Source organism: Vanacampus margaritifer, chromosome 15, assembly GCF_051991255.1.
Source record: "Vanacampus margaritifer isolate UIUO_Vmar chromosome 15, RoL_Vmar_1.0, whole genome shotgun sequence".
Classification (NCBI taxonomy): Eukaryota; Metazoa; Chordata; class Actinopteri; order Syngnathiformes; family Syngnathidae; genus Vanacampus; species Vanacampus margaritifer.
In genome coordinates this window covers 13833671-13853584 of record NC_135446.1, presented here as the reverse complement: position 1 = coordinate 13853584, position 19914 = coordinate 13833671, and the positions used below count along the sequence as shown (strand labels likewise).

The 19914-nt window shown below is 40.7% G+C and overlaps 1 protein-coding gene across 1 annotated transcript; it reads left to right on the top strand.

The window, feature by feature from the left end:
* Window positions 1-876: 876 nt before the first annotated feature.
* LOC144035353 (uncharacterized) lies at window positions 877-18532 on the top strand. The gene is made up of 23 exons (XM_077544976.1): window positions 877-1019; window positions 1372-1574; window positions 9545-9609; window positions 9692-9861; window positions 9954-10675; window positions 10762-10826; window positions 10906-11081; window positions 11283-11875; window positions 11959-12023; window positions 12103-12278; window positions 12452-12828; window positions 12912-12976; window positions 13056-13231; window positions 13432-13826; window positions 13910-13974; window positions 14054-14229; window positions 14430-14863; window positions 14946-15010; window positions 16516-16691; window positions 16889-17094; window positions 17415-17476; window positions 17559-17707; window positions 17784-18532. Exons 2-23 carry the CDS (start codon window positions 1572-1574, stop codon window positions 17873-17875), a joined length of 4473 nt encoding a protein of 1490 aa, XP_077401102.1. The 5' UTR covers window positions 877-1019; window positions 1372-1571; the 3' UTR covers window positions 17876-18532.
* Window positions 18533-19914: the final 1382 nt, after the last annotated feature.

The window sequence follows — 19914 nt, the reverse complement described above, 5'->3', positions numbered from 1 at the left end:
CATGACTCACGGTCAGAGTTGGGAAACCCAGTTCCAGAAAGTAAAAACCCCGACAGTATTTGGCTTTATCCACAGGTGTTTCCACTCAACATGTGGAGACGAACTAATATCACTGTCAGTTGAATAGAAGCACCTGTGACTATAGCTAGTCTATGGCAGGGTTTTTACTTTCTGGACATGGATTCCCCAACCCTCCTCACGGTGTTCCTCAGGACTTCGTCCCATCGTCTCATTTGCTCATCGACTTCTGCTTATCTTGAGGGGCAATTCAAGCTCTGACCTTTTCTGAATGACGTTTCCTATATTGAGTTTTCTTTGGGAGACAAGAATAATGCCTTTGTCCCAATGAAAATTGATCAGTTCTTTTAAACTACTTTCACCGAAACAGCAAACGTACCAACAGCCACCCAAGGACCAACATCCTTCCTTGGTTTAACAACTACCATTGATGGGTTATCATCAACAACGACCCAAGGGACAGCAACTACTGCCCTCTCAGTTCCGCAACCAGCTGTGTTACTTACAGCCACTCTGTTGGAACCTTTTGTGGAAGAATTGAACAACCGCAGCAGCGAAGGATACAGAGTACTTGAAACACAAGTGGTGTCAATGGTGCGTACGATCAACATGTAAACTTTCGAAATTTGGTGATTCTTTCACAACAGTTACTCCGATGTTTTTAAAGTTGGATTCTTTTTACAGTGTGACTTCATCTTCTTCCAAGAGTTTGGTTCCCTTTTCTTTGGGACCGTTGTCATCGGATTTCAGTAAGATTTGAAATATACTACCCTTATACCACAATTTTTGCGGCGCACAGTTGAAATTAATAGCGCTTTCTCATCATTCAAGGCCACAAATGGGAAACACGCAAGTAGACGTGGAACTGCAATTCAACAGTTCGGCACCGATTGAAGATATTCCAGAAGCCGATGCAGTCGTAGAAGTGTTGCAAGAAGCTGTGACTAATCCTAACACCACTTTCAACCTCCCTCTGGATCCAGACTCTATTACAGCCAGTTGTAAGTAACAGAACGGTCAAAAGTGTGAAACCCAGGTCCAAAAAGTAAATACCCTGACAGTGTTTGGCTTTAGCCACAGGTGTTTTCACTCAACAGGTGGAGACGAGCTAATTTAACTGTCAGTTGAATAGAAGCATCTGTGGCTAAATCCAATCTGTGGCAGGGTTTTTACTTTTTTTTGGCGTGGATTCCCCAACCCTGCTCACGGTGTTCCTCAGGACTTCATCCCACTGTCTCATTTGTTCATTGACTTCTGCTTGTCTTGATGGACAATTTTATTTGGTAAACAAGAATAATGCCTTTTTCCAAATGAAAATTAATCAATTATTTTAAACTACTTTTACCAAAACAGCTAAAGTACCAAAAACCACCCAAGGATCAACGTCCTCCCAACGTTTAACAACAACCGCTATTGGTTCATCATCAGCAACTGCAATCTCAGGTCCACCACCAGCCGTGTCACTTACAGCCACTCTGTTGGAACCTTATGTGGAGGCATTGAACAATCGCAGCAGCGAACAATACAAAGAACTTGAGACACAAGTGGTTTCAATGGTGGGTATATATTTAAGTGATTACAATGTTATATGGTAATGAGCTTGTCCATCCATCCATCCATCCATCCATCCATCTGTCAAGTTGTTTTCCACAAGATATGTGAGTCTGAGTCATGGGAGGCAGCAGAATAATTCAGGAAACCTAGACTTCTGTGTCTCCAGCCCCCACCTCTAGGTCTAACAGGGGATACCGAGGTTCTCCAAGGCCTGCTATATACAGAGTATACAGAGTGTCATAGATCTGACCCATGGGATCCTCACAGTTGGAGCGGGCTCGGGATCCTGTTTTCAGATCCAACCTCTGGGCCTTGCTCCGTGGTGGGGTTCCGGTTGTCCAATTTCTGGGGTACAGTCTGTCTGTCCGGTTGAGTCCATGAGAGCCTTTTGGAGCAATGTCTGTTTGCATGTCAACGTTGAATAGTTTGGGAGAAAGCTATGGGGCATATAGCCCTCAACAACATACAGTACGTAGCTCCTAGAATCATTTGGGCAATTAAACCTATTGATCACATCAATTAAACCTATTGATCACATCAAGGTTATTCTTGGAGGCGTGATACTGAAATGCAGCAATTCTCATCTGCCAAAATGAAACGACTAATGGAACTTGCTCATTTGTTGTAAACTTTGATTCTTCTTTCAGTGTGACTTAATCTTCTTTCAAGCATTTGGAACTATTTTCATCCGAACCATTGTTATTGGATTTAGGTAATATTGGAAATGTATTAACTGTGTGACTCAACTTACATGATCCAGGCTTGAAGTTAACTTTTTACTTTTACTTTCTTCAGTAAACAAATGGAAAACATTGAAGTAGAAGTGGACCTGGAATTCAACAATACAATACCATCTGATGAAATCCCAGAAGCTGAGGTGGTCGTAGACACATTGGTACAAGCTGTGAACATTCCAAACAATTTCCCCCTCACTTTTGACCCGGACTCAATATTAGTCATTTGTAAGTCAACATTTCACATTCTCTTCTGTTGTCATTAATGTTTCAGCAGTGATAAACTAATATTTCCTTTTGTTTTTAATGTAGCTGCTGCAGCAACAACAACAACTCAGGGATCTTCAACAACAAACAGACCTTTACCAACAACTCATGAATTAACAACCAAGACCACTTTTGACGACTCAACTTCTTACAAATCAACCAGTATTGACGACTCAACAGTAACTTTTAACAAATCAACAATTTCTGTTGACAAATCAACACCTGTTGATGTATCAACAATTGCTGTTGACAGATCTACAACTGATGTTGATGTACCAACAGCTATTGATAAATCAATAACTACTTTTGACAGTTCAACAGCTATTGTTGGATCAACAACTAACGTTAATGAATCAACAACACCTATTGAAAAATCATCTACATTAGATGAATTAACAACTACTGCTGAGAATTCAACAAGAACTATTGGTGAATCAACGGCAACTACTGACATAACTTCTTTTGAGAGATCGACAGCTGTTGATGGATCAACAACTATTAAGGAATCAACAGCTTTTGGCAAATCTACAGTTACTGCTGGCAAAATAACAATAACAACTGATGAATCCACAGTGACTATTAATGAATCAGCAATTCCTGTTGGTGAATCAACTATTGATGAATCAGTAACTACTATTGACGATTCAACAACTATTTTTGAGAAATCAAAGACTATTGATGAATCAATAACTACTACTGCTAATGCAAAAACAACTATTTTTGACAAATCAACAGCAATTACTGACAAATCAACTGCTGTTGGATCAACAATTGTAGTTGACGGATCAATAACTATTGACAAATTGACAGCAACTACTGACAAAACAACCACTATTGATAAATCCACAATTACTGTTGCTGATTCAACACCTCTTGTTGATGCATCAACAATAGCTCTCGATGAATCAACAACTGTTGTTGATGGATCAACTACTATAGATCAATCAACAAGTGCTTTTGACGGATCAACAGTTGTTGACGGATCAACAACAACTATTGACATAATTACCATTAATGAATCAACAGCAACTACTGACGAATCAACATTTGATGTTGGATCAACAATTACATTTTACAGATCAACACCGACTGACAAATCAATTACTACAGAGGACTCATCACTGACTATTGACAAACCAACAACTACTATTGACAGATCAACAACTCCTGAATCAAAAGCTACTCCTCACAAAATAATTACTACTGATGAATCCACAAGTAGTCTTGATGAATCAACAGCTGCTATTAATGCATCAACAATTGCTGTTGGCGAATCAACATCTGTTGTTAATAGACTAATCACTATTGATGAATTAACAACTACTATTAACTACTCAACAGCAACTATTGACGAATCAACAGCTTTTTTTGACTCAACAAATATCATTGACAAATCAACACCTACTGACAAATCAACTACTACTGAGGAATCAACACTGACAATTAACAAATCAACAGCAATAAGTGAGGAATCAACAATTACTGTTGAGGCATCAACTGCCACTATTGGCAAATCAACAACTCTTATTAACCCATCAACGATTGCTGGCGACAGAACAACTGCTGATGGATTAACTACTATTGCTGAATCAACACATATCTTTGACAAATCAACAGCAACAATTGATGAATCAACAACTACTATTGACAAATCAACAATTATTGAATCAAAAGCAACTACTGACAAAATAACTACTACCGATGAATCTACAATTATTGTTGATGAATCATCTCCTTTTGTTGATGAAACAACCCTTTCTGTCGAGGAATCAACAACGGTTGTTGATGGATCAACTATTAATGAATCAACAAGTCCTTTTGGCGGATCAAACATTGACAAATCAACAGCTGTTATTGGCTCAACAATTATCATTGACAAATCAACAGCTGTTGGCAAAAATACAATTAATGTTGACAAGTCAACGCCTCTTGATGTATCAACAATTGCTATCGACAGATCAATAAGTGTTCTTAGTGGAACGACGACGATTGATGCATCTATAAGCACTACTGATGAATCAAAAACTACTAGTGACAAATCAACAGCAACTACTGACAAATTCACAGCTGTCGTTGGATCAACAATTTTAGGTGACAAATCCAGAACTATTGACAGATCAACAGCTAATATTGATAAATCCACAATTACTGTTGATGCATCAACAACTGCTGTCGACCAATCAACAACTGTTGTTGATGGATCAACAAGTTCTTTTGAAGAATCAACAGCTGTTGTTAGCTCAACAATTGTTGATGACGGCTCAAAAACTATTGCCAAATCAACAGCAAGTATTAATAAATCGACAGCTGTTGTATCAACAATTGACAAATCAACAATTGACAAATCAACAAATAGTGACAAACCAATTACTTTTGACACATCATCAATTACTATCACAACAAAAAATACTACTACTACTGAAGGATCAACCACTACTGATGTTGGAACTAGATCTGTTGATGGATCAACAACTATTGATAAATCAAAAGCAACTACTGATGAATCAACAGCAAAAATTGATAAATCAACACCAACTTTTGAGAAATCAACAGCTGTCGTTGGATCAACAATAGTAGCTGACACGTCAAGAACTATTGACAAATTAACAACTATTGACAAATCAACAGCAGCTATTGACAGATTAACAACTACTATTAACAAGTCGACAATTACCGTTGAACAATCAACACCTCTCGATGCATCAACTACTACTGATGAATCAACAAGTTCCTTTACTGACTCAACAGCTTTTGTGGGCTCCACAATTGTAGATGGCAGATCAACAACTATTGACAAAACAATTACTATTGACAAATCAACAGCAAGTATTTATAAATTGACAGCTGTTGTATCAACAATTGAGAAATCAACAACTGACACATCAAGAGCAAGTACTGATGAATCGACAGCTGTTGATGTATCAACCATTGAAGTTGACAGATCAACAATTGACCAATCAACAGATGTATCAACAGCGACTACTGACAAATCAACAGAAAGTATTGATGTATCAACAAAAAACATTGATGAATCATCAACAACTATTGAAAAATCAACAACTACTAACCAATCAACGATTACTTTTGATAAATCAACATTAACTATAGATGAATTAGTTACTGTTGACAAATCAACACGTCTTGTTGACGCATCAACACCACTTGTTGATGCGTCAACAATTGCTGTTGACAGATCAACAACTGTTGTTGATGGATCAACTATTATTGATGAATCAACCAGTGCTACTGAGGAATCAACAAGCGGGTCAACGGCAACTATTGACAAATTAACAACTACTATTGACAAATCAACAGCAAGTATTGACAAATCAACAGCTGTTGTATTCACAACTGACAAATCAACAAGTAGTGACAAATCAACTACTTTTGACAAATTATCAATTACTATTACAGCAAAAACTACCACTACCGAAGACAAATCAGCTACTAATGAAACAATAACTGTTGACAAATCAACAACTGACACATCAAGAGCAAGTATTGATGAATCGACAGCTGTTTATGGATCAACAATTGAAGTTGACAGATCAACAATTGACCAATCAACGGATGTACCAACAGCGACTACTGACGAATCAACAGAAAGTATTGATGTATCAACAAAAAACATTGATGAATCATCAACAACTATTGAAAAATCAACAACTGACAAATCAACTACTTTTGACAAATCATCAATTACTGTTACAACAAAAACTACTACTACTACTGAAGACAAATTAGCTACTAATGATGAAATAATAACTGTTGACAAATCAACAACTGACACATCAACAGCAAGTACTGATGAATCGACAGCTGTTGATGTATCAACCATTGAAGTTGACAGATCAACAACTGACCAATCAACGGATGTATCAACAGCGACTACTGACAAATCAACAGAAAGTATTGATGTATCAACAAAAAACATTGATGAATTATCAACAACTATTGAAAAATCAACAACTACTAACCAATCAACGATTACTTTTGATAAATCAACATTAACTATAGATGAATTAGTTACTGTTGACAAATCAACACGTCTTGTTGACGCATCAACACCACTTGTTGATGCGTCAACAATTGCTGTTGACAGATCAACAACTGTTGTTGATGGATCAACTATTATTGATGAATCAACCAGTGCTAGTGAGGAATCAACAAGCGGGTCAACGGCAACTATTCACAAATTAACAACTACTATTGACAAATCAACAGCAAGTATTGATAAATCAACAGCTGTTGTATTCACAACTGCTTTTGACAAATTATCAATTACTATTACAGCAAAAACTACCACTACTGAAGACAAATCAGCTACTAATGAAACAATAACTGTTGACAAATCAACAACTGACACATCAACAGCAAGTATTGATGAATCGACAGCTGTTTATGGATCAACAATTGAAGTTGACAGATCAACAATTGACCAATCAACGGATGTATCAACAGCGACTACTGACGAATCAACAGAAAGTATTGATGTATCATCAATCACTATTGACAAAACTTCTGGAAAATCAAAAACTACTTTAAATGAATCAACAGCTACTGCTGATGGAAGAAAAGCTGTTGACGCATCAACAACTATTGACAAATCAAAAGCAACTAGTGAAGAATCAACAGCAATTACTAACGAATCAACAGGAACTATTGACCCGTTAGCAGCAACTATTGACAAATCAACTGCAACTATTGATGAATTAACACCTCTTTTTGATGCATCCACAATTGTAGGTGATGGATCATCAACAACTATTGAAAAATCAACAACTACTAACCAATCAACAATGACTTTTGATGAATCAACATTAACTATAGATGAATCAGTTACTGTTGACAAATCAACATCACTTGTTGATGCGTCAACAATTGCTGTCGACAGATCAACAACTGTTGTTGATGGATCAACTATTATTGATGAATCAACAGCAAAAATAGATAAATCAACATCAACTTTTGAGAAATCAACAGCTGTTGTTGGATCAACAATAGTAGCTGACAGTTCAACAACTATTGACAAATCAACAGAAGCTATTGACAGATTAACAACTACTATTAACAAGTCGACAATTACAGCTGTTGTATCAACAATTGAGAAATCAACAACTGACAAATCAACTACTTTTGACAAATCATCAATTACTATTACAACAAAAACTACCACCACTGAAGACAAATCAGCTACTAAAGATGAAACAATAACTGTTGACAAATCAACAACTGACACATCAACAGCAAGTATTGATGGCTCGACAGCTGTTGATGGATCAACCATTGGAGTTGACAGATCAACAATTGACCAATCAACGGATGTATCAATAGCAACTACTGACGAATCAACAGAGAGTTTTGATGTATCAACAATTACTATTGATGAATCAACCAGTGCTACTGACGGAACAACAAGCAGATCAACAGCAACTTTTGCTGCATCAGCAACTCTTGTTGATGCACCAACACTTATTGACAGAGGAACAACTATTGGTGTCTCAAGAACAACTATTGACAAATTCACTACCAATGACGAGTCAACATCAGCTCCTGACAAATCAACAATGACTATTAATGACTTAACCACTAATATTGACAAACCAACAATTGTTGCTGATGGGTTAACTAATAATGACATATCAACAACCACTGTTAATCGATCAACCACGACTTTTGATGAACCAACAACTATTGACAAATCAACACCTGTTTTTGATGCATCAACAAATGCTTTTGATAGAACAACTACTACTAATGAGTCAACAACTGTTCTTGACGGTTCAACAACTATAGATGACGCATTAGCAACCATTGTTGATGAATCAACTATGGCTGATGAATCAAAAGCTAGCATTGACAAATCAACTACTGCTGTTGATCAGTTGACAGGAACTCTTGATGAACCAACAGTGACTGTTCTCAAGCCAACTACTACAGACAAATCAACTACAACGTATGAATCAACAGCAACTACTAACCAATCAACTGAAGGATCAATAACTGTTGAGGGATTGTCAACAATTTTTAATGAATCGACAACTTTTGACGAATCAATAACAGAGATTGACAAATCGTCAACTACCAAATTGACAAATACTATTAATAAATCAAAAGCTACTACTGGCGAATCAACAACTATTGACAAACCAACAGAATCTATTGATGAATCCACAGCTATGATTAACAGATCAACAGAAACTATTAAAAAACCAACTACTGAAGGATCAACTACTTTTGACAAATCAACCATTGACGAATCAACTACTGAAGAACCAATGACAACTACTGATAAATCACCAGCTACTACTGTCAACTCAACAACTTCTGTTGACAAATCAACAATTACTCTTGACAAATCATCAACTACTATTGACAAACCAACAACAACTACTGACAGATCAACAACAATGGATGAATCAACAACAACTCAAGAGACAACTGCAGTCATCTCACGAGTAGTGTCTGTTGAAGCTACTCTTTTGGAACCTTTTGTGGAAGCATTAAACAATCGCAGCAGCAAACAATACAAAGAATTCGAAACACAAGTGGTATCAATGGTGCGTAATGATTCAATTTATTACAATTCCAGGCAGGACCTCTGTTGTGGGTTATGTATCTTTATGGAGAGAATGTCCATGTGCAGCTCAGCTCTGGTGTAGAAGGTTCCCAGATTGCCCACTCTTTCTTGACCCTGGAGAGAAGGTTGAGATGGCTCAGGCAACTCGTAAGCCTGTCCGCGGTTCCTCTCACTGGTGTCCAACCAGGAGAAGGCCTCGGGACTGGTGTCCTCCAGTTGAGCTGGAGACAGAGAAGTCTGCACCTATATGTTTAGACTGCAGCCCTGTCACCTACACTTAGATGTACATATGAAAATGGTTGGATGGATGGACTATTTCATGACTTATTTTACTAATGCAACCATTTTACTTAACCACTTTTAATAACGTCAAATTTGATTCTTCTTACAGTGTGACTCGATCCTCTTGCAAGCATTTGGAGACATTTTTATCCGCACCATCGTTAATGGATTTAGGTAATAGATTAAATACAGGAAGCATCTGGAAATTTCAACTTGCACTCCAATCTAAATATGTCATCTCATATTTTATTTTTAGTCCAGAACAGGGAAACACAAAAGTGGAAATGGACCTGGAATTCAACAATTCGGTATCAAGTGATCAGATCCCAGAAGCTGATGTGGTCGTTGAGACATTGGTAGAAGCTGTGAATAGTCCCAACAACAATTTCCCACTCACTGTTATTCCAAACTCAATTGCAGTTATTTGTAAGTTAAGACTTCTGTCATCACCACCAAATTATCTTCAGTTACCATCAATGCTGATTTTTTTTTGCTGTTTATTATTTTCATTTAAACAGCTGAAACATCAGAAACAACGGATGGACCATCACCTACACATGAGCCCACTGCCACCCAAGTCCCCACCACCCATGTCCTTTCAACTCTAGAGCCAACCATCAATCACGGGCCAATCACCACCAATGTTCCTGTAACTCAAGGTCCAACCACCACTCAAGGGCCAACCACCACTCATGTCCCTACAACTCAAGGGCCAACCAACACTCATGTCCCTGTAACTCAAGTGCTAACTACCACCCATGTCCCTACAACTCAAGGGCCAACCACCACTGAAGGCCCAACCACCACTCATGGACCAACCACAAGTTATGTCCCTACAACTCAAGGGCCAACCACCACTCATGTCCCTGCAACTCAAGGGCCAACTACCACCCACGTCCCTGCAACTCAAGAGCCAACCACCATTCATGGGCCAATCACCACCAATGTTCCTGTAACTCAAGGGCCAACCACCACTCAAGTGCTAACCACCACCCATGTCCCTACAACTCAAGGGCCAACCACCACTGAAGGCCCAACCACTACTCATGGACCAACCACAAGTTATGTCCCTACAACTCAAGGGTCAACTGTTCGAAATCCAACAACTCCAGCAGCAGTCCCCACATCTTCACCACCGGTTGTTGTCTGGTCGGCTACTTTGGAGGAACCGTTTGTGGAAGAATTCAATGATGTCAACAGTGTGCAGTACAAAGCTCTTGAAAACAGAGTAGTCACCGCGGTCAGTCCAGTTGTTATCCTCACTATGCTTTTTCATCATTTTTTTTTTCTGACGTCTAATTAGTTTCCCTTTTCTCCACGTTACAGTGCGACACCATCTACAGGCAGAGATTCGGTTTTATATTCATCCGCACCTTCGTTATTCGGGTTTTGTACGTTTTTGCAATTGATCTTAGAATATTTAAGGGTGTGTCCAACTGAGAGTACATTGTGAATTTTTTTTCAATACAGCCGCGCTGTGGTACAGACACAATTGGAAAACACGCAAGTGAATGTAGGATTGGAGTTCAGGAACACATCTTCGACTCCTGTGGACGAGGTTGTCGTCGCCACTTTAGAGGAAACGCTTGGTCAGCCCAACAACATGTTTAACATCAGCATCGTCGCTGAAACCCTTGAAGTCATTGGTGAGTTTACCGCCGTGAAAAGCTCGACATATGGCGGACATTGTGATGTTCACACCCTTTTTGTACATTTGTAATTTTTTTGTGGCATCAGTTTGGCTGTTTAACAGGTAGTAGCAGCATTTTTTGTTGTCTTAGTTTTTGTTTTAGTACATTTGTTGTTGGAATTTTTTTTAACCAAGTGTCTTCCGATTGTATTGCCAGAATCTCCACACAAAACAAATTCAGAGACAACAAATGGACCATCACCTACACATGTCGCCACCACCCATGGGCCAACCAGCACCCATGTCCCTGTAACTCAAGGGCCAACCACCATTCAAGGGCCAACCACCACTCATGTCCCTACAACTCAAGGGCCAACCACCACCCATGTCCCTGTAACTCAAGGGCTTACTACCACCCATGTCCCTGCAACTCAAGGGCCAACCACCATTCAAGGGCCAACCACCACTCATGTCCCTACAACTCAAGGGCCAACCACCACCCATGTCCCTGTAACTCAAGGGCTTACTACCACCCATGTCCCGACAACTCAAGGGCCAACCACCACTCATGTCCCTACAACTCAAGGGCCAACCAGTACCCATGTCCCTGTAACTCAAGGGCTTACTACCACCCATGTCCCGACAACTCAAGGGTCAACTGTTCGAAATCCAACAACTCCAGCAGCAGTCCCCACATCTTCACCACCGGTTGTTGTCTGGTCGGCTACTTTGGAGGAACCGTTTGTGGAAGAATTCAATGATGTCAACAGCGCGCAGTACAAAGCACTTGAAAACAGAATTGTCACGGCGGTCAGTCCAGTTATTATCCTCACTATGCTTTTCATCTATTTTTTTCTGACGTCTAATTTGTTTCCCTTTTTTCCACGTTATAGTGTGACACCATCTACTTGCAGAGATTCGGTTTTATCTTCATACGCACCTTCGTTATTCGGGTTTTGTACGTTTATGCAATTGTTCTTAGAATATTTAAAGGTGTGTCCAACTGGAAGTACATTGTGCATTTTTTTTCAATACAGCCGCGCTGTGGTACAGACACAATTGGAAAACACGCAAGTGAATGTAGGATTGGAGTTCAGGAACACATCTTCGACTCCTGTGGACGAGGTTGTCGTCGCCACTTTAGAGGAAACGCTTGGTCAGCCCAACAACATGTTTAACATCAGCATCGTCGCTGAAACCCTTGAAGTCATTGGTGAGTTTACCGCCGTGAAAAGCTCGACATATGGCAGACATTGTGATGTTCACACCCTTTTTGTACATTTGTAATTTTTTTTGTGGCATCAGTTTGGCTGTTTAACAGGTAGTAGCAGCAATTTTTGTTGTCGGAATTTTTTTTAACTAAGTGTCTTCCGATTGTATTGCCAGAATCTCCACACAAAACAAATTCAGAGACAACAAATGGACCATCACCTACACATGTCGCCACCACCCATGGGCCAACCAGCACCCATGTCCCTGTAACTCAAGGGCCAACCACCATTCAAGGGCCAACCACCACTCATGTCCCTACAACTCAAGGGCCAACCAGCACCCATGTCCCTGTAACTCAAGGGCTTACTACCACCCATGTCCCGACAACTCAAGGGTCAACTGTTCGAAATCCAACAACTCCAGCAGCAGTTCCCACATCTTCACCACCGGTTGTTGTCTGGTCGGCTACTTTGGAGGAACCGTTTGTGGAAGAATTCAATGATGTCAACAGCGCGCAGTACAAAGCACTTGAAAACAGAATTGTCACGGCGGTCAGTCCAGTTATTATCCTCACTATGCTTTTCATTTATTTTTTTCTGACGTCTAATTTGTTTCCCTTTTTTCCACCTTATAGTGTGACACCATCTACTTGCAGAGATTCGGTTTTATCTTCATACGCACCTTCGTTATTCGGGTTTTGTACGTTTATGCAATTGTTCTTAGAATATTTAAAGGTGTGTCCAACTGGAAGTACATTGTGCATTTTTTTTCAATACAGCCGCGCTGTGGTACAGACACAATTGGAAAACACGCAAGTGAATGTAGGATTGGAGTTCAGGAACACATCTTCGACTCCTGTGGACGAGGTTGTCGTCGCCACTTTAGAGGAAACGCTTGGTCAGCCCAACAACATGTTTAACATCAGCATTGTCGCTGAAACCCTTGAAGTCATTGGTGAGTTTACCGCCGTGAATGCCTTGACATATGGCAGCTGTTGTGATGTTCACACTCTTTTTGTACATTTGTCATTTTTTGTGCCATCATTTTGGCTATTTAACTAGTAGAAACAACAATTTTTGTTGTCTTAGTTTTTGTTTTAGTACATTTGTTGTTGGAAATTTTTTTAACCAAGTGTCTTCCGATTGTATTGCCAGAATCTCCACACAAAACAAATTCAGAGACAACAAATGGACCATCACCTACACATGTCGCCACCACCCATGGGCCAACCAGCACCCATGTCCCTGTAACTCAAGGGCCAACCACCATTCAAGGGCCAACCACCATTCAAGGGCCAACCACCACTCATGTCCCTACAACTCAAAGGCCAACCACCACCCATGTCCCTGTAACTCAAGGGCTTACTACCACCCATGTCCCGACAACTCAAGGGTCAACTGTTCGAAATCCAACAACTCCAGCAGCAGTCCCCACATCTTCACCACCGGTTGTTGTCTGGTCGGCTACTTTGGAGGAACCGTTTGTGGAAGAATTCAATGATGTCAACAGCGCGCAGTACAAAGCACTTGAAAACAGAATTGTCACGGCGGTCAGTCCAGTTATTATCCTCACTATGCTTTTCATTTATTTTTTTCTGACATCTAATTTGTTTCCCTTTTTTCCACCTTATAGTGTGACACCATCTACTTGCAGAGATTCGGTTTTATCTTCATACGCACCTTCGTTATTCGGGTTTTGTACGTTTATGCAATTGTTCTTAGAATATTTAAAGGTGTGTCCAACTGGAAGTACATTGTGCATTTTTTTTCAATACAGCCGCCCTGTGGTACAGACACAATTGGAAAACACGCAAGTGAATGTAGGATTGGAGTTCAGGAACACATCTTCGACTCCTGTGGACGAGGTTGTCGTCGCCACTTTAGAGGAAACGCTTGGTCAGCCCAACAACATGTTTAACATCAGCATCGTCGCTGAAACCCTTGAAGTCATTGGTGAGTTTACCGCCGTGAACGCCTTGACATATGGCAGCTGTTGTGATGTTCACACCCTTTTTGTACATTTGTCATTTTTTGTGCCATCATTTTGGCTATTTAACTAGTAGAAGCAACAATTTTTGTTGTCTTAGTTTTTGTTTTAGTACATTTGTTGTTGGAAAAAATGTTAACCACGTGTCTTTCGATTGTATTGCCAGAATCTCCACACCAAACAGATTCGACAACAGCTGGAACATCAGAAACAACAAATGGACCATCACCTACAAATGAACCAACTGCCACCCATGTCCCCACCACTCATGGGCCAACCAGCACCAATGTCCCTGTAACTCAAGGGCCAACCACCACTCATGGACCAACCACCACTCATGGACCAACCACCACTCATAGAACAACCACCACTCATGTCCCTGCAACTCAAGGGCCAATACCCTCTAAAGGGCCAACCAGCACCCCTGTTCCTGCAACTCAAGGGCCAACAGTTCGAAATTCAACAACTGCAGCAGCAATCCCCACATCTTCACCACCGGTTGTTGTCCTGTCGGCTACTTTGGAGGAACCATTTGTGGAAGAATTCAATGATGTCAACAGTGTGCAGTTTAAAGCTCTTGAAAACAGAGTAGTCACCGCGGTGAGTACAGTTGTTATCCTCACTATGCTTTTCGTCTAATTTTTCTGGCTTCTAATTTGTTTCCCTTTCCTCCATGTTACAGTGTGACATCATCTATAGGCAGAGATTTGGTTTCATCTTCATCCGCACCTTTGTTATTCGGGTTTTGTAAGTTTATGCATTTATTTTGAGATTATATATCCTCCTATCTCTGGGGTCAAAGTCACTGAGGTGGTTGGAAAGATCCTTGGTGGCAAGGCGGATGAGATCCGCCCGGAGTTCCTAAAGGCTCTGGATGTTGTGGGGCTGTCGTGGTTGACACGCCTCTACAACATCTCATGGACATCTGGAACAGTGCCTTTGGATTGACAGATCGGGGTGGTGGTCCCCCTGGAGGGGTGTACCAACTATAGAAGGGTCACACTCCTCAGCCTCCCTGGTTAGGTCTATTCAGCGGTGCTGGAGAGGAGGGTCCGTCGGGAGGTCGAATCTCGGATTCCGGAGGAGCAGTGTGGTTTTCGTCCCGGCCGTGGAACAGTGGACCAGCTCTTTACCCTCGGTAGGGTACTCGAGGGTGCATGGGAGTTTGCCCAACCAGTCTACATGTGTTTTGTGGACTTGGAGAAGGCGTTTAACCGTGTCCCTCGGGGAGTCCTGTGGGGTGGTTTGAGAGTATGGGGTACTAAAACCCTAATACGGGCTGTTCCCTGTACGACCGATGTCAGAGTTTGGTCGGCGTTGTCGGCAGTAAGTCTGATTCGTTTCCAGGTGTAGCCAAGGCGTTGAGGGGGTCCGGTTCGGTAGCCTGAGCATTGCATCTCTGCTTTTTGCAGATGATGTGGTGTTGTTGGCTTCTTCAAGCCGCAATCTCAAACCCTCACTCGCTTAGCCTAGTGTGAAGTGGTTGGGATGAGGATCAGCACCTCCAAATCCGAGACCATGGTCCTCAGTCAGAAAAGGGTGGAGTGCCCAGTCCGGGTCGGGGATGAGTTCCTGCCCCAAGTGGAGGAGTTTAAGTATCTTGGGGTCTTGTTCACGAGTGAGGGCAGGATGGAGCGGGAGTTCGACACGTAGATCGGTGCAGCGTCTGCAGTGAGGCAGACTCTGTATAGGTCTGTTGTGGTGAAGAAGGAGCTGAGCCGAAAAGGTGAAGCTCGCGATTTACCTATCGATCTACGTTCCTACCCTCACCTATGGGTCAAGAGCTGTGGATCGTGACCGAAACAATAAGATCCCGGATACAAGCGGCTGAAATTAGTTTTTTTTCGCAGGTTGTCTGGGCTCTCCCTTAGAGATAGGGTGAGAAGCTCAGTCATCCAGGAGGGACTCAGAGTTGAGCCGCTGCTCCTCCGCGTTGAGAGGAGTCAGCTGAGGTGGCTCGGGCATCTAGTTCGAATGCCTCTTGGACGCCTCCCTGGAGAGGTGTTCCAGGCATGTCCCACCGGCAGGAGGCCCCGGAGATGATCCAGGACACGCTGGAGAGACTATGTCTCTCGGCTGGCCTGGAAATGCCTTGGGATCCTGTGTGAAGTGGCTGGGGAGAGGGAAGTCTGGGCTTCACTGCTAAAGCTGCTGCCCCTGTGACCCAACCCTGATAAGTGGTAGAAGATGGATGGATGGATGGATATAAGGGTGTGTCCAATTAAGAGTACATTGTACGTTTTTCAATACAGCCGCGCTGTGGTATTGACGCGAATGGAAAACACGCAAGTGAACGTAGGACTGGAGTTCAGGAACACATCTTCGACTCCTGCGGACGAGGTTGTCGTCGCCACCTTAGAGGAAACACTTGGTCAGCCCAACAACACGTTCAACATCAGCATCGTCGCTGAAACCCTTGCAGTCATTCGTGAGTTTACCGCTTCGACATATAGCAGCTGTCGTGATGTTCAAACCCTTTTTGTACATTTGACATTTTTTGTGCCATCAGTTTGGCTGTTTAACAGGTACTAGTAGTTGTAGCATTTTTTGTAGTCTTAGTTTTTGCTTTAGTACATTTGTTGTGGGGACAAATTTTAACCAAGTGTCTTCCGATTGTATTTCCAGAATCTCCGCACAAAACAAATTCGACAGCAAATCCCAACGCCACTGCAGCCCCAGTAACAACGGCAACCAAGAAACCTACTAGTAGCACCACGCCAGTCACTACGCGGACTTTGAGGTTTACGTCCGTTGGCGAGACGTTCACGAGCGACTTGCTCAATCAGTCGTCTTCCGCGTTTATCAACCGAGCAGCGATCATCAAGACGACGGTGAGACACTTGCAATGCACCCTCACCCAATTTAAAAAAGGAAAAAAACTTTTTGTTTTGGGATTCACAATACAATCAGAATAAAGAATCTTAACCAATTTTATTGGCTTTTAAAATATGTATTATTACATGAACGCATGTTTCTTCGCACTTGCACAACAATGACAAAAGCATTACGAAGCTTACAAAAGTGTTAGTTTGATTGAATTCTGGGACTCAAGCATTCACAATAATTTAGTTGAAAGTTCAAAATCTTCTTTTGTGAATGATGAGAATAAGAAAAGAAACAAAGCTGATACATTATGATACTTTTTCCACAGCTTGAACCACTCTACGAAATCACATTTTCTTCATTTAAAGATCTGACAGTAACATCATTCAGGTATTGTACAAAAAACAACAATAAAAGCACAAGATATTCATACTTATGACTCAGTATTATAATCCCCCCCCCCCCCCCCCAGTAATGGCTCCATTATCAACAACATGGACTTGAGATTCGCATCTGACTTAGTGCCCAGCAATAATGCCATTGGTCGCGTTTTGATCAATGCTGCATCCAACATCTCGGCCTTCAACGTGGACCCCGCATCCATTTTTGTGGATGGCACGCGTAAGCTATTTTAATAACAGTGTTTTTTGCATAATTGTTAGCGTCTTACTTCCCCCCCCCCCTCTTTTTTAAATAGTGGTCTCCAGTGGAGCGAGCCAGAAGACGACGAGCCTGATCACTGCATGTGGCATGGTGCTGTTGTCATGGTTACTGGCGAGTCAGCAGTAGCATCTTTGGGCTGCTTCACCAAATTAGGATCAGGGGGCCCAAAACTGGTCCCTCGGGCTCGCCGATTGACTGATCATAAAGTTACATGTCTATGGTGATGTTGTATGATATAATTTCTGTGAGTCTTTAATGAACACTGTATACAAATTAAAACCTTTGAACACTGTATAAGAATTAAAGCCTTTAAGCACTATAAGAAGTTTTTGAAACTGCATATAAATAAAAGCCTATGTACACTGTGTCTACTAATAAAAGCATTTTTACTCTGTACACAAATCAAAGCTTTTGCACACTGTATAAGAATTAAAGCATTTAGACACTGTATAAAAATTAAAGCCTGTGGACACTATTCAAATGAAAGCTTTGTACACTGTATAAGAATTAAAGACTTTAGACACTTTATAAATTCAAGTGGTCACTCAAGTATTTGCACACTGTATAGGACCAAGAATTAAAATCTTTAAAAATTAAAAACTTATACTAATTAAATCCTTTGTAGATTGTATAAGAACAAAGCCTTTGTACAGTATATAATAATTAAAGCCTTTGGACACTTCAGGAAATGTGAAAAAACAACAACTCATGAGTAGCAATATGAAAATTGTGACTGTGACTAAGAACTAATTACTATAATAAACTTTTTCTGGGATTTACCAACACTGTTCTCTATTATTTGTTGTCTGGCCACTGACTTTATACAAATAAAACTATGGACACTGTATAAGAATTAAAGTCTTTGTACACTGAGACAAATTTGTTGTACAGTGTTCCCTCGTTTTACACTGGGGTTAGTTTCCCAAAAATACCCGTAATATAAATGATATCCGCGAAGGAGTTAGCTTTATGTTTTACATTTATTATAAATGTTTTGATGCTCTAAAATTCCTCACCACACAGTTTATACATTTTTCTTAGTGAGGCATTATGTTTTTTTCCACATTTCTCTCTTGTTTAAACATTCTCAATGTTCAAACCTTCATAAGTTTAATAAAGTAGGTACATTACTGTAAAAAAAAAAAAAAATGCATGCAAAATTGCACCAAAAAAAATCTGCAATAAAGTGAAGCCTCAAAAAGTGAACCCGCGTTATAGCGAGGAAACACTGTACAGTGAATACAAATGAAAGTTATTGCACACTATATAAGAATTAAAGCCATTGTGGGCAGGAAAAATGTAAAATTCTGTGTCCATTCTGTGGTTTTGCGTTCCATCGTTAGATGGCAGTGACATTTTTTCTTTCCAATATGAACGTTATATTTAATACAGAGCAGGAATTCAGGTCAACAAGCCTTCTGCGATGTCAAGAAAACGTATCACAACAGGTTCCTCAATGTGCTTTGTGCCATAAAGTTGAAAAGCTGGCATGTAGAATCTAGATCAGGGGTAGGCAACCCTGGTCCTCGACAGCCACTGTCCTGCCTGTCTTCCATGTCTCCCTCCACCAACACAGCTGATTTGATGATTTGATCGTTATCAGGCTTCTACGGAGCTTGCTGATAAGCTGATAACATGTGTCAGCTGTGTTGGAGGAGGGAGACATGGAAAACAGGCAGGACAGTGGCTCTTGAGGACCAGGGTTCCCTATGCCTGGTCTAGATGAACAAATCTGCATTTTTAGTCATCAATAAATAATCATTTTTGGGCTATTTAAGGTAAATGTCCCTATTTACCTTGAATAGCCCAATACCCCAGGAATCACTCCCAATAAAACTTAATTACGTTAAACTCGAATTACTAGTTCAATATCTTGCGTGCAAGTTTTGCTTTCACATGACATAAGGGATGAATCATGGAATCAGTGGCTTTCACAGCATTAAGCAGGCATTGTGCATAATACGGAGGCGTCACGTTGAACATTGTTTTGTTTCCAAAAGTGCGACATTACAAATGTTAAACCAACAACTGTGTGACATGAATGAAAACAGACGTCACGGGGATCATTTTTTTCTCATTGGTGTGGTACAATAGAACCCTGGGAGTGCATCGTTGTCACTAAAATTAGCCACCTTATAGTTGGAAATTAGAATTACTCAATATTG